This window comes from Filicampus tigris, chromosome 15 (genome assembly GCF_054856515.1).
Source record: "Filicampus tigris isolate MCC_2025a chromosome 15, RoL_Ftig_1.0, whole genome shotgun sequence".
NCBI classification, from domain to species: domain Eukaryota; kingdom Metazoa; phylum Chordata; class Actinopteri; order Syngnathiformes; family Syngnathidae; genus Filicampus; species Filicampus tigris.
The window spans coordinates 77340-92997 of NC_141231.1; the positions used below are offsets into that span (position 1 = coordinate 77340).

General features: G+C 41.5%; 1 protein-coding gene across 3 annotated transcripts in view; it reads right to left on the bottom strand.

Annotated features, from left to right (window-relative positions):
- trappc11 (trafficking protein particle complex subunit 11) overlaps nt 1-15658 on the bottom strand; it is a 165565-nt gene that overhangs the window by 16605 nt on the left and 133302 nt on the right. For all 3 annotated transcript variants that reach the window (XM_086053384.1, XM_086053383.1, XM_086053385.1), the window contains exons 20-28: nt 14559-14740; nt 12480-12628; nt 9781-9902; nt 9476-9595; nt 9338-9403; nt 6242-6395; nt 1636-1747; nt 1452-1543; nt 1086-1219 (exon numbers count right to left, since the gene is read on the bottom strand). In XM_086053384.1, the coding sequence (XP_085909510.1) occupies nt 1086-1219; nt 1452-1543; nt 1636-1747; nt 6242-6395; nt 9338-9403; nt 9476-9595; nt 9781-9902; nt 12480-12628; nt 14559-14740 (1131 nt within the window). The remainder of the gene's footprint in view (nt 1-1085; nt 1220-1451; nt 1544-1635; nt 1748-6241; nt 6396-9337; nt 9404-9475; nt 9596-9780; nt 9903-12479; nt 12629-14558; nt 14741-15658) is intronic.

A 15658-nucleotide genomic window follows, 5' to 3' on the forward strand; every position in this document is an offset into this window, starting at 1 on the left:
TTTTGAATTTACTTTAAAGTATGAATTCCCTTTGATTACAAAACCTGCTGGAACTTGACCCACACGATAATTTCTTCTAAAGATTTCTCACATTTGATAATAATAATAATTTATTCTTTATTAATAGTAATATGTCATGTCATGTCATCTTCCAAACCGCTTATCCTATACAGGGTCGCGGGGAGTTGCTGGAGCCTATCCCAGCCGTCAATGGGCCAAGGCAGACTACACCCCGAACTGGTCGCCAGCCAGTCGCAGGGCACACATAGACACTGTCACTGAGCGGGAATCGATCCCACGCTGCCCGCACACAACTCAGGCGTGTGTACCACTACACTATCAGCGGACTAATAGTAATATGTTATACTTTTGTCCACTGATAGTGTAGTGGTACACACGCCTGAGTTGTGTGCGGGCAGCTTGGGATCGATTCCCACTCAGTGACAGTATCTATGTGTGCCCTGTGACTGGCTGGCGACCAGTTCGGGGTGTAGTCTGCCTTCGCCCATTGACGGCTGGGATAGGCTCCAGCAACTCCCCGTGACCCTGTATAGGATAAGCGGTTTGGAAGATGACATGACATGACATGTTATACTTTTTTCTGTGACCTGACTTTGTGATTAAATAACATTGCACATTAAGAAGTTATGGGATATTCACATACTTATGTGGACAGCTGGATTACTCAAAGTAAGCATATACGTAAAGCCTCCAAGAGGTAGGTGTGCGTTTGTGTTATGTCTGGCATTACTTACATGGATTGACTTTGTGAATTAAGAACAATAATTATGATTATTGTCATTATTAGCAACATTAGCTTTAAATGTAACGTGTAGTTATTTGATGGACTGGGTGAACCCAGTCATGGCTGTGGCGGTGAAGAGGTGGTGCTGAAGGAGTAGGTGGAGGGAGATCTGGATGTCTTATTGGGGTAGGAGGAGAAGGAAGACAATGGAGACAACAACCACAAATAACCGACGTAAAGTCGAAACAGCGTAGGTTGAGTACCGCGTAACCAGAGGACCTCCTCTAAGTCTTTCCTGATTAGCTCCTTTAGGTGACAGAATCTGAAGAATATATTTTACCTGTTTTAGTCCAGAAAACATGAAGGATTCAGATGGTTCGACAGCTATCTGCACCTCCTGTACCAGAGCTGTTCTGTTCTCTATGTGGAAACAAACTGGAAGGGACTCTCGGACTCTTCCAAAGGGAGGGATATCTACATCAATATGAAGACAAGACATGGGAGAAAAGAGTCCATTACACAGAAGCATTTCCACTCCATTATTGTTGGCCCACAAGCAAATATACAATACAATACAATTCTATTTATATAGCGCATTTCATAACAGCTAGAGCTGTAACAAAGCACTTTACAAACAATACAATAAATAGAACAAAAACTACTAGAGTAAGGGTGTACTCACACTGGGTGAGTTGAGTATACTAACCAGCATGGATATAAAGTGGAACAGGCTCCAGAAGGGCATGTGGCAGAGTGACTGTGGTGCTGATGAGAAGGCTACCTGGGCTGGAGGAATGTCTGAGGAGGATTGCAATCAAGAATTAAGAACTTCAAAGTTTTTCTAGTTGTATCCAGTCATCATGTTGATGTGTGAGTGTAGGTACATATACCTTCTCCATGATATGACGTACTGCCCTGTAGCCACGTCGTTATTATTGTCGGCCAGTGGTAGACACCGAAGAGACAAACATTCACTTGCAAACTCATCTTTCCGCAGAATCACTGAACACAACAGCACAAAGTTAAATGAATGCCTTAAAACATGATTTATTGGGTTGTTTTGGTTTGGCTGCTAAATGTAAGCAACATTTCCACTGAACTCTTCCACATGATGACTTTTGTTTTAAATCCTTAACGTAACTTGAAAGCAAGGGTTTTGTCCACAAGGATGATTATAGGAGGATATATCGTGTGCACCAGTTCATTAAAAAAAATATACTAAACTAGAGCTGCGAGCAGCGATCAAAATTTAGATTTATTGGTCCCCGTAGGGAAATTCGTTTCCACAGACTGTACACAAAAAAACACAAAAATTATACATCGCAGAAGAGTACACATACCCACACAAACATACATACACGACAGTTATTAACATGACAGTGTCACTACATTGTAGCCTGGTCAGGTGAGTCAGCGGGGTCTGTTATTTAGAGCGGAAACGGCTGTAGGGATCAGGCTTTTCCCCAGGCGAGCCCTCCTGAATTTTATAGACCTATATCTATGCCCTGAAGGTAGGGGAATGATATATTGGTGTAGTGGGTGAGTGGTGTCTTGGACTCTCAAGTTTGCCATTCGAATGATGGAAATGTTGTTTAAATCTGTGAGATTCGGTGTGGGTAAACCGATGATTTTAGCTGCGGTGTTTGTGCTGCATGTGAGTTTAGTGCGATTGGTGACAGAGAGCATGGTAAACATGTGGAGCAGTACAGGAGGGTGGGTTGAACAATACTTTGATACAGTAGTAACAGAAGGTGGGATACAACGTATAGTCCTTTGAGTTTACGAATGACTGACAATTCTTTGTTGACTTCTTTTTTGAATGTCCGTGGTGTGCTGATCAAAAGTGAGATTATTGTCCAGAGTTATTCCCAGGTTTTTGAAAGTGTCCACTGTGTCAACTGTTTGTGTGTTTATGATGATGGGGTGCTGGGGCGAGGGGGAGTTGAACCATATTTCCTTTGTTTTCTTGACATTGATTTCAAGGCTGTGCATGAATTCATGAAATGTTTGACCGTGTTTTGGTAGTCCAGGATGGATTGGCTGTCGGAGAGGAGTGCAAGAATGGTTGTGTCGTCGGAATATTTCAGGTATGTTGTGGTGGGTGAGATGCTGCGACAGTCATTGGTGTAGAGTATGTACAGGAATGGGCTCAGCACACAACCATGTGGGACCCCGGTATTGATGGTAAATACCGGGGATGTGGTTGAGCCCACCCTTACTGCTTGTCGCCTGTCAGTGAGGAAGTTGTGGGTGAGATGGATCAGCTGAGAGGGGATGTTGAGATGGTGACGTTTCCGGATCAATACATGCGTCTGTAATGAGTTGAAGGCGGAGCTGAAGTCCACGAAAAGGATCCTGGCGAGTCCAGGTGCTGGAGGAGTAGATGCAGCAGGCAGGCCACAGCATCCTCCGTGCCCCTGCTGGCCTTGTAGGCAAATTGGAGGGGGTCCAGGTGTGGGGAGACAGCTGGAAGGATGGTGTTGAGCAGCACAGTTTCTCCAGACACTTCATTATTATGGATGTGAGGGCTATGGGACGGTAGTGGTTGAGTTCTGTGGGTTTGGATTTTTTTGGTACTGGGATGATGGTTGCGGTTTTCCATAGTGTGGGTATTGTGGCAGTTCGGTAACATTGACAGAAGAGAGAGTGCAGGATAGGCGAGAGTTCCATGGCATAGTTCTTAACCACCCTGGCCGGGATGCCATCAGGCCCAGGTGCCTGCCCGGCTTGCAGCGGCTTAGCTGGCACCGTACCTCCTCCACAGTGAAGGGGGCCGTTTCTTCGGGGTTTGGTCGTGGGAGGGCTCTTAGAAATTCTTGACACTCTGATGAAAAGTCCAGTTTGTCAAAGCAGGTGAAGAAAGAATTTAGGTCTTTAGAGAGAGTTTCCGGGTCGCTGACTGTGTATGATGATTTTGGTTCACATCCTGTTAGGATCTTCACCCTCTGGAAGGCTTGTTTAGTGTTCATGGTACTGAATTCAGTTTCCAGTTTGCTTTTGTACTTCAGTTTTGCTTTAATTATTTGATTTTTTTAATTCCCTATTTGTTGCCTAGATGCTGGCCCAGTTCTGGTGCTTGAAGGAGTTGTTTTTCCCTTAGGCATCGTTTTAATTGTGGGGTGAGCCATGATTTGGAGTCGGGATAGGTCTTTATTGCTCTGGTTGGGATTGTGGAACTGACACAGAATTTGATGTAGTCTGTAATGACGGAGACTCTGTCATTCAGATTGCCATCAAAGATGGCCCAGTCGGTGCAGGCAAGAGAACCTTGGAGTTGCGAGATAGCGCCCTCCGTCAATTGTGGGGCGATGCTGCGTTGCCGTTTGTGGCGCTTTAGTTCCTGTCTGTATAGCGGAAGTAAACAGATGATGTTACGGTCAGCGTCTCAGAGCGGTGGGTATGAACGGGCACGGAAGGCATTGGTGATGTTGCCGTAACATAAGTCCAAGATGTTACCAATTCTTGTGGGAATGTCCACATACTGTTGGAATGGTGGTAGTACACTGTCCAGTCTGTATCCGTTGAAGTCCCCCAAATAAAGCAGCGGAGCACCGGGATACATAGCTAACATAGCATTAGCATCCTCGGCTACCGGCTCCGCTGCTGTGTTGATGTTAGCACTGGGGCTACATAGATACAGCTGACCACAACAGTGGGGAATTCCCGGGGGAGATAGAAGGGACGGAGGGATAGGGTCAGCAACTCCAGGTTTGGTGTGCACACTTTACGGTGCATTTTGATGTTGTTACACCACCTGTTGTTAATGTAAAGGCAGACCCCACCGCCTCACGTCTTCCCTGAGTGCGTCGTCCTGTCGCACCTGATGATGGTGAAGTTGTCGAGGCTCACCTTGGAGTCAGAGACCAACTCGTCCAGCCAGGTCTCACACAGGGCGATGATGCATATGTCCCTGTAGGTCCTTTCAAATCGGCATCTTGCATGTAGTTGATCCATCTTGTTGCGGAGTGAACGTACATTGGACATGATGATGGTGGGGAGAGGAGGTTTGAAGGGACGGCTCTGGCTCCAGCTCCGGCTGCGGACGCCCCCTTGCCTTACTCTTTTCCTCGGCTGAAGCGCCGATGGAAGGGGCACGGCAGGCTTGGTGTTACTCCACAGCGAGGACCGATGTCATAGGAGTTCATCTCTGCTGTAGGTGAGTAGCCTGTTGCCGGTGTTGTGTTGTATTACGATGCTCTCGCAGATCAGCAATAAGATTGCGAGGAAGGCGGCGATCACCTTGTAACTTATCATAGCTTTATCAGTCTGACTTCGGCCCACATATAGTGAGACAGTTAAACATAAGACACACGCACATAACTCACATAGGATACTAGAAACAGGGTACAGTCAGTGCTGTCGCAGCCGAGAATGCGCCATCCTAAATGGCCCTTGCAGTCATGGCAACAAAAAATGCCTGATTCCTTTTGAGTTTAGAGTAGTGCTTCAGAGACTTTTTGTAGGTCTTAGTAGACTGTTATCTGTGCCTCCAACTTTTGCTAGATCTTGGGGACACGCACTGTAATGTTTGCATCGAGTTAAATGTGAATTCAGATGTCACGGCTGTTTCACAGTGTGTTGGTGAAGGTTTGAGAACACAGTCAGTGGACAAAAGACCAGATGGTAGAAATTAGTGAAAATTAGTCAGGTGAAAGCCCTCTTCCAGTTCAACTTTATTTACGGGTTTCACAACTTGCGGCACATGACAATACCGGAAGTACATGAAACGTCCAAATCACCCGTTATCTGTTTTATCACATTTTTGTTTGTGCACAAAAATTGGAAATCAGAAAACAAATTATCCGTTTTCTCAGTTTGGTTTTTGGAGCCAATATTGACAAAAGTGATTTTTTTTACTGATCGTTTTGTTTTCAAAAACGAATGAACAATAATACATGGATTCAGTGGCTACCAGCTATAGCTTTGCCAGATGTAGCAGTCCCTGCGACAGTTCACCTTTTCTTTGTAAATGTTATTTAAGTTAAATCAATCCTTTGCAAATGACATTTTCGTCTGTTAAAGTGCGCACACCTGTTTTTTTTCTCTTAATTTTTTCCAAATGACTTAATTGCGTTGTGGTGACTTTTCTAAACCACTTAGTTCTCATTAGGGACCTGGGCTAAAATTAGCAAATTTCAACATGGCCAGAAATATGCTGTATGTATGCCTTTTCACACTGCACTGAGCAGAGCGTAACATGCCGTCGACCAACCCATTTATTATGCATCTGCAAAGGTAAAACACACTTGAAATTAAAAAATGCTCAATTCATACAGCCACATGCTGTGACGACAGAATATTGCTGGATGGTCTCCAAGTTTTTTATGAGAGGTGGGAAAAATAAATATAAATCAATAAGCACACTTACTTTGCATACTTTTTTTTGTAATTTCTTCACCAAAGTAAAAATGTTTACTTCCTACAGCCGACACAAACAACACCCAATGTATGAAAATGGTGGAATAGAATAAATATATAATAATTAAAATAATGTACCATCCTGTAACTGGGACTTATGGTGTCGTGTGTTTGTTATTCCGATATCCAGCAGAGATGAAGAAGCCAAGAGCAGGGGCCAGGGGGATGTTGACCGGATCTCTGTTAACAACAGAAAGGGAAGGTCCACGCCTACCTGCTCCAGGGGCTCAAACTGCAGAGAACAAAATGTTTTTTAAATTACACAAAATGATCCAATAAATGAACAATTCAATTAAACGTTATTTATACAGCAGTGCGTGCTGGTAAAAAATTAATCCTGTCGTACCTGCACGAGTGCATGCTTTAATACTCCTATTTAAGTGAAAAAAAACAAAAAAAAAACAGCAAAGGCACTCCAACTCTGTGTCCATCTGAAGGCAGAAGCCCGTCTGTGACCTGTGTCAGAATAAATCCTTCCTGTATAAATCTATTTCACCTTGTGGTACATGTGGAATTATGAATGATGTTAGTGCTACTGTTGTAAAACACAATGTGTTTGTGGCCGGTTGGGTCTCCAACTATTAAGCAATCGGGGCTGATCACTTGGATCACTCGTGCCATGACAGATGCTTGTTATTGAACATGTGTGTTATCGTTTGTAATACACTCAACCTTTGTGGTTCAAATAGATTGTATCTTAATGGGATCATTATATTAAAAATAGTAATCTGCCGTATGGCGAAACATAAGGTACATAGAAATACAGTTGGGCGTTTCAAATTGAAACAGAAAAATGTCCCTCAATGCAGTAAATATTAATAGCTACAAATATCGAAAACATTTTGTCTTTATACTAGGGGTGTAACATTTTTTGTATTCGTACCGTACCGTCTTGGAACGGGCTTCACGGTTCGGTGCACACACTCATACGACAAATACGTCTGATGGGAGGAAAAAAAAAAAGTTTGGGACTTTAAGCCAAGTACTCCAGCAGCAGGTGAATGATTGGACCTGACCGGCCCAATAACAGGCCCAATGTGCAAACATTCTTCAGCATTCAGTGTTCTGTTGTCCACTGTCGCGTCGAACATGGATTTCAACAATAAGGAAATTAATTTCTGACAGGAAGAGGCCAAACTTGCTGCTGCCGTTGAAGAGCAGAGGCCTCTCTTGCAATGCACAACATACCAGTTGTTTGCATCCCAAAACCAGTGTACAAGTGTGCCAGCTGCAGAACTTATTACCGGTAGAGGCCTCTCTGCAAGGCACCCTACAACAGCCATTTGCTTCCCAAAACAAGTGTACACGTGTGTCACCTTTAAAGCAGATTCTCAGGGCTTCCATGGATGTTCGAAGCATCATGGCTGGTCTGTAACTAAGTTCATGTGGTTTCTAGTACTGGCGAATAAAAAACAACTTACGACATCTCAGAATATTGTTAACGACTACTTTGCTACTGACGAAACTTTTGTCTTGCCAAAATCTGACCTTTCTGTGTTCATTAAATTATCAATCTAAAGCAAATTTATTTTAGCATATTAGACAATTTGGGAGGGTTTTATCTTTCATGAGACATTTCTAAAACCAACATATTAATTAAAAGTGAGATTATAAGATGTTTCTACAAAATCGATAAGCGACAAGACTTTTGTCGAAGAAAACAATTTTAGACTTCTAGTTTTTATTTTAGCCCAGTTTTCATATAATGAACTACATTTTCATCTCGTCTTTATTAGTCCATGAAAAATGCATACTGATTTACAGAGCTGGCATTTTACTAAAATTTCCCGGTCCGTTTACCGCCTTCCGCCTGCAGCAAAGGTACCCTTCCGCTGTCTGTCTACCCGCCTTTTTGTCCAGCTGTAATAAATAGTAATCGCCTATAGGCCGGTCCGCCTATTATTTTAAACGGGCTTCCGTTTGTGTTTCCGTCTACAAACTTCAACCAACTTCCACTCTCACAACTCCGCCCCAACCCCGCGGAACGATATTTGAAACGAAGGACTCACAGTGACATGGAAACCTCGCCGCGGCCATTGAAGCCTCACAGTGAAAACAGATGATAGACAATGACATAAATGGTAAAAATGGGTTTCTGACTATGCTTAATCCATTTTTTTTTTTTTTTTTAAAGATTCCCGGCTATCGTTTATCGCCTACAAATTGGGAGTCCGTCATAGGCGGATAAACGGACTGGTCCATCACAAAGGCGGAATGCCCAGCTCTACTGATTCATGCCTTGTCTTCACGTACCCGGGGGTTTTGCAAAAGGCAGCTATTAGACTGCGGTTAGCCCTATCATCCACACGTCCCCAGACGTTTACTCCGGCCACAGTGGAGGTTTGCGGATATCCCCGGACCCACGTTTAGTGTGACTTGTGTTTTCAAGAGTCAACATGGATGCCCACAAAGATGTGTTGATTATAGCCATTCTCGAGGCGCTTTTTGCTTAATTATTTGTCCGCAACCAACTACTGCTTCTCTTTGAAATTATGAACGAGCCTGGCGCCTTGTCTTTGGTTTCATAGAAGACACCAAAGGACAGAAGTTCCTTCTGAATGGACAGTATTTGCCTAATAATGCCGCCTAGAGGATTGGCATGCTTGTAAATGCATTTGAAAATGCACCTCCGTGGTGTAGTGTAGCTGCATTTTAAACAACCGAGGATGTGTATTCCAACACGGAGTGGGGGGGAAATATTTCGTTGCTGATGTACCCAAATGGTTCAGTCCATGAAATTGATGGTTGAACGGCCGGGCACCTCTACCATTATAATAATATTATATTTATTTGTACTCTTTCTTAAAGAAGCCAAAGCAAATTGCACAGGAAGATCATAAATACTAACATCATTCTAATTTTTAGCTACAGTATTACTTCTTTCTTTGTTTGAAGGGTATTATAATTAGGTTTCGTAATACAACTGTCACTAGCAGTTTTCAGTTTCTTCTGAGCCACACTGAGGACAAATTTAGAGCAAAAACAAAAGAAAAGAAAAGAAAAAAACAGACACCTGCATTGCGTGACACGTAAATAATTTTCATGATAATAAACCATAATGTTAAATAGATGATGGATGGATGGATGGATTTATAAACCAAATTGTTCGTGAACCGGTGCTTGCGTGAATGGAGGTTCAACTATTTTACTTTACTTGATGGTAAAGTGACATACCTTGGTGGACAGAAAGTTCGCAGACACTTCAAATGGGACCAATGTCTCTATGGTAATTGTTTCATCCTGGGAAATGTAAAAATAAAGGGTAAGAACAAAAAAAACAGTGGTGCGTAAAAGGAAAAAAGAATCTGTTACCTTCTGACATTTGCACACTATCTGTTGTCCATCCACAACTATATCAATGCTGTAAGCTATATGGAATAGCAACAGCCTTGGTCCAGTTGTCAAAGATGACACATATACACATCTGTCGAGCTAGAGAAAAGTAACCTTTATTTAAGCCATAAGGAAACTTAAAATTTGATAGATTTTTATCATAGTTTAACTACATGTTCACGTATCAACCATTTGCATTATGAGATATACAATAGTGTATCTCAGAAAGCAACATGGAAGCAAGGGTGAGTTAACTTACAAAACACAAGTTAAAGTATGTAAACCTTTTCGCCTGGTTTCAGATTCCCAAGAAGTACGTCAGGGAGCAGAGAAGGTGTAGTATCATCACAAGCCTTGGAGTTCTCAAGCGTCACGTGTGTAGTATGACTTAAATTGGCATCTTGGCCTATAAACAATACCATACAATAATAATGATAATTAATAACAATAATAATAATAATAATAATAATAATAATGCATCAGTAAAATGAGCCACAACATAGAAAAACTAGAATTATATAACAAAACATTTTGATGGACAGTTGTGTGGAAAAAAGTGTTTAAATATGAGAGTAAAGCTCATAATCCTTTTAATAGTTTTTATCTAATTGCATTGGGAAAACTGAACATTACATTTTAAATCAAAACAAAAAAAAATATAAATTTTTGAAATTATTTTACAGAAAAGAAAATGAATATTGGACTGTTAAACAGCAGTGTCTGTATTTTCCTGAACTCACATATTTACTGTTCAAACTGAAACTTCAATTTAAAGGACTAACGGTCTCTGGTTTTAACGGACAAAATCCGCAGAGAGTGGTAGTGTCCGTCTGGAACTTTCAAATTGTCCAAGTACTTACAGGTAATTTCAGACAATCTTTGATCACCATGGAGATGGCTATTTTGCAATCACTTGGAATTCTAGGCTTCCGTTTTCTTCCACATCTCTGGTATTGCTTTCAATTTTAAAGCAGTGGTTAATTTCTGCATTACTTTGTTTTATCCCCTCGAACCGATGTTTTATTAGAAGCATGGTGCTCTTTTGAACATTGTCGACAGAATGACCCATTTTTTCAGGCTTTCTCACAGAGAACATGCACAATGTGCTGGCTGTATCTTGACTGACATCTTGTTTTTTCACAGAATGAATGATTTTTTTTCGCAGAATGAATGACCCTGTAAATGAACTCCATATTGCTATTACTGGAACAAGGCTCTTGAAATTAATTATTCAACTACACAGACTCATGCACATCATGAATGTTGGGTCTGTTGTGCCTTTTAATATAATTCAACCAAATGTCACTGTCATTGAATCGATGGCAACATGACTGTTCTGGTTGTCTTAGGAGATGTTTCACCTTCCATCCAAGCAGGTGCCATCAGTTCATGTACATGTCCTTGTTGGATTGGACAGCACTACGTTAGGTGTCTGTGTGCAACCAACATTTTAGTCCCTAAAATAGAGGCACGTCCTTAACCATGAATGTTATCCCTCTTTTGGGATGCAAAACGATGCCTTTCTAGAGAAGTCTCTGCCTGCCAACAGCAGTCGCTGGGTGGAACCTCAATTTTTTATATTCCATTTAGTTGTAAATATGGTTGTGGAACCACTTCAATGCCAAATGAGGCCGTGTTGTTGGTTTGTTATTTGTTAGAGGCTAAATTGAGTCTCTTGAAAAGAGCTGAAAGGTATTGAATCCCATATATTGTACGTGAGAGATAAGTGGTGTCGTAAGCACTGTTTACATACAGTAAAGTATTCAGACACTTTGAAATGTTTCACTTTTTGTGTTATTGCAGCCATTTGCCAAAATAAAAAAAAGTTCACTTTATTTCTCAATATAAACTCAGCACCCCATCTTGACAGAAAAAAACAAATGTAGACAATTTTGGAAATTTACGAAAAAAGAAAAACTGAAATATCATATGGTCATAAGTATTCAGACCCTTTGCAAAAAACCCTCCATATTTAACTCACATGCTGTCCATTTCCTCTGATCCTCCTTGAGATGGTTCTGCTCCTTTTATTGGAGTGCAGCTCTGTTTAATTAAACTGATTGGACTTAATTAGGAAAGGCAGACACCTGCTTATATAAGACGCTACAGCTCAAAGTGCATGTCAGAGTAAATAAGAATCATGAGGTCAAAGGAACTGCCCAAGGAGATCAGAGACAGAATAGTGGCAAAGCAGATCTACCCAGGAAATCTGTGGTATCATGGCATAGTCTCTCAGGACGAATCCAGGAATGTCGTCCGGTCCAGAGGCTTTCCTTGCATTGCTCCTTCTGAGTGGTCGCTGAACACTGTCCGGAGACAGCAGCAACAGTAGCTGGGAGGCGGAGGGATTGTCTGTGCTGGGGGTGATCCAGCAGAGAAGAGAAGCTGTTGTAGGTTGGGGGCCGGCTTGTTGTCGGTGACAGTCTGGATACCACACCACAGGTTCCTGGTGTCTCTGCTGTCGCTGAAGCGGTCGGTAATCCTCCTAGAGTCCTGCCTCTTAGCTTTTCTGATGCTACATTAGTCCATACCAAAAGGCCAACCAAATGTTTTACAGTTGTAAGTAAATGCGTTGCACCTACCTAATGGAGGTTTGGTTCCCTGTTTGTCCCTTTAGAAGTGGTTACTATCTTCTTTTTACAACTAGTCACGACGCAACCTTGATTTATTCTAATCACACACTGGTTCTGCTGGCTTGATTTAGAATTTTTTGAAGTTTAAGAAAAATACAAAAATAAAATATATAATCGTTTTCAGTTATATTGTGAATTGTGAATATTGTGAATTTGTTCTTAGTGGTATAATGCGTGCAAAAGAAAGAGTCAGAGTGAAGAGGTACAAATAGTGCTGGAAAGTGGACTAAAAAACATAATGTACATGAAATTGACAAACTTTCCTAAACTTAAAAGTTGTAAAAGTAAGTTGCTCAGTTGGTCAGAGAGTAAGATGAGTTCACAATGTGATGTTATTTGGGTAAGTTTACCGGGTTTGAGTCCTGCAGTCAGTTTCACATCCTTAGCAACACCCTCCTCCAGTGATTGTACAGTACAGTGAATGCAGTACATTTCATTGCTGAGAGCAGGGGGCTGATGGCTCAGCGCTAGACAGATTTTCGGAACTCTAGAAATGATGCTGGACAACACATTACACCAATTGAAATACAGATCACAACAGATATTTAAAATAAGTACATAGTGTGAAGAGATGACTTCATTAAAGGTGAAATCAACCCAAACATATTTTTTTCAAGAATATGTTCTGTGCAGGTCCACTAGTTGAAACAAGGCATTTTGATAAATATTGCGTTTGCGGAATAAGAGTTAATCCACCCGTTTTAGCCATCTCTGGGGGCAACCATTTTGTCACTTTTGTCAACTGAAAATGACATCACAGTGTCTCAGGGCTCAGGTACCGACCAATCTCAGCTCACCCGTTTTCTGAAGCTGAGCCATGATCGGTCGTTTTCTGAGCCCTGAGATACTGTGATGTCAGTTACAGTTGACAAAAGTGACAAAATGGCCGCCCGCTGAGATGGTTAAAAGCGTGTTGTTTTTGCTGCTTAAATTCCGTTCCATTGACCCACAGGTGGGTTTTCGCGTCGTGCCCGTGGGACTTGCTATACACAAAACAACTTCGAAGCATTCTTGGGAATGTTATATATGGTTAGAAAACTGAGTTTCCGCAGATTCGAATGATACCAAACATTATAAGATACAATCATATCTGCAGGCTCGGCAAGCATTTTAGTCAAAACAATCGCTAACACACAAAAAATATGGAACTCACTATTTGAGCCTCAAATGTCCGACACAATTTCATAATCCATCAGAAATGATCAAATTACATCGACAAGGGTCCAGTAAAAGTATTCAGGTAATATAGTTAGTCCACAACAAGCCTGACATCCATAAAGTCACGTTATTAGGTGCTCCAACCGTTACATGTGGCCATCAGATAGGCATATTTTGTACGTATTTTCCATCATAGATTGAGTTAGCTTTGACGATTTAGCCACACGAGATTTCAAAACATAGGCTGGACCTTATGTTTAATTGATTGCTTACTTGATCCAATAAACTAATGTTTCCCGTGTCAGGAGTTCAACAACAGCCAATGAACAAATTATGTGCGCAAATAGTACAACCCCTGCATATGGACGATTGGTCAGTTGTGTTTGAAGTCACAACCAAATTTGCTAAGATGGTGATTGACGCATTCAACAGCCAATGAAATTCTTCCAAAACAGAAAAACATGGAAACTCTTTTGAACAAAAACAAACACCGTGCGTAACTTGTGTAACACACACTTTCAAAGCCGCCGGCAGCGACATCAGGGCCGTGCGCCAGAGTGCATGTCATATCGCGTCACCTTTGATTTTTTTTTGCATTTTTTTTAAAATCTGGATGTAGGATATGATAGCGCCAAGTCTTACTTTTCATTAGAACTCATGATTGTTGAAGCATTCCACAATAGCAGGGGAAAACCCTTACGTATGTGAACATGGTTGCAATTGGATCACCCAAATGGCACACTTTTGGTTCGCCTGGACATGTTCTTAATAAAACTTGTGTAAAATGATCATTTTCTGTCGTATTATTGTCAAATTTAAAATGGAATTGGAGGAGCCTTTGAGCTGTAATCCTGTTGTGTTATTTTAGTCCACCACGCTACTACACCATTTTCCAGAGAGATTTTTTGAAAAAAAAAACAGGCGGGCATAAAATCCGCCTTCTTTTATGTATTCAAACTTCCATAATTCACTGCCAGTAGCATTTAAAAAGGTTCTGATAGATGAGGGAAAACATTCAAAGTGTCATCTTCAAAAAGAGACCAAACCTATGCTGATACACCTTCAAATTTACTTTGGATGCACTTTTTTAGGCGTTCAGGTAAAAATGCCAGGTGGAATTGCAACGGGTTTAACTCATATTCCACAAACGCAATATTAATCAGAATGCCTTGTCTCAACTATTGGGCCTGCATAGAATATATTCTTTGAAAACAATATGTTTGGGTGTACTTCTTCTTTAAGGGAGGAAACTCGATTTATCTCAGTCTCACATCGTATTTTGTAGGATGGTCGTGCAATCCCAATCTAAGTCTTCCTCAGCATCAGGCCAAATTGATGACTTGTTAGACTGCAGAAACTCATGGGTTGTGGCTGCGTCTCCACCTGCCCCTCTCCATCTCAGAAACACACGGCGACCACTGCCACTGCCAAGCATGACCTCTACACCTGTCATCTGACAGATATAAATAAATTAAAATATTGCATCTAACTAGTACACTTACAAATATCTTACATTTTTAGTTTATGTTCAATATATAAAACACCTCAGCATGCTGAAAAGATAAATATACTATACATCAGGGATGCCAAAGTCCGGTCATCAAATGCCCCAATCTAGACGGTTTTAAATGTGTCCGTCATCCAACACACCTGAATTAAATCAGCTCATCACCAAGCTCTGAGGCTTCTGATAACGATCGTGATCTTTTGAATCAGATGTGTTCAGATCAGATGTGAGACATCTAAAATAAGCTGGATAGGAGTCTCTTGAGAACCAGACTTGGTCACCCCTGCTTTTGTACTGCTTCAACCAGCATCACCCCATAAAGGAATGCAAGTCAAGTTGCTTTTTTTTTTTTCTGACAAAGCCAAATTGTAGCCCAAATTTGTGCATTCTTCTTTTATGATGTTTTTCCAGGCTCAGTTACAGTGAATATAAAAAGTGTACACTTTGTGAATGTGAAGTGAGACTGACATTGCTAACATCCTGACAGCAGATCTTTTCCTTCACTGCGATGTGCTCTGGATTACAACTTCAAATGTTCTTTATTTGTTGTTCTATGGTCTTGCTGCTTGTCATAGTATCTCTGTCCGCAAGGACTGGAGTGAAACCTGGTGCGTCAACAAAACAGTCTGCAATGCTGCCAAAAAGCTCTCTGTGAAGCGCATCAGGCTGCACTCCCGGTATGTCAGCTGGTTCCTCATGAGTTCCACCAATTGATCACACTTGTTATAAAGTTGACATTTCGCATTACACAGTCAAAGTTTGGGTAGGCTTGTATCTCGTCTTCCTGGCTGACAACTTAGACCAGGGGTGGGCAAACTTTTGGATTTGCGGGCCACATTGGTATGTAAAATTTGACAGATGGAC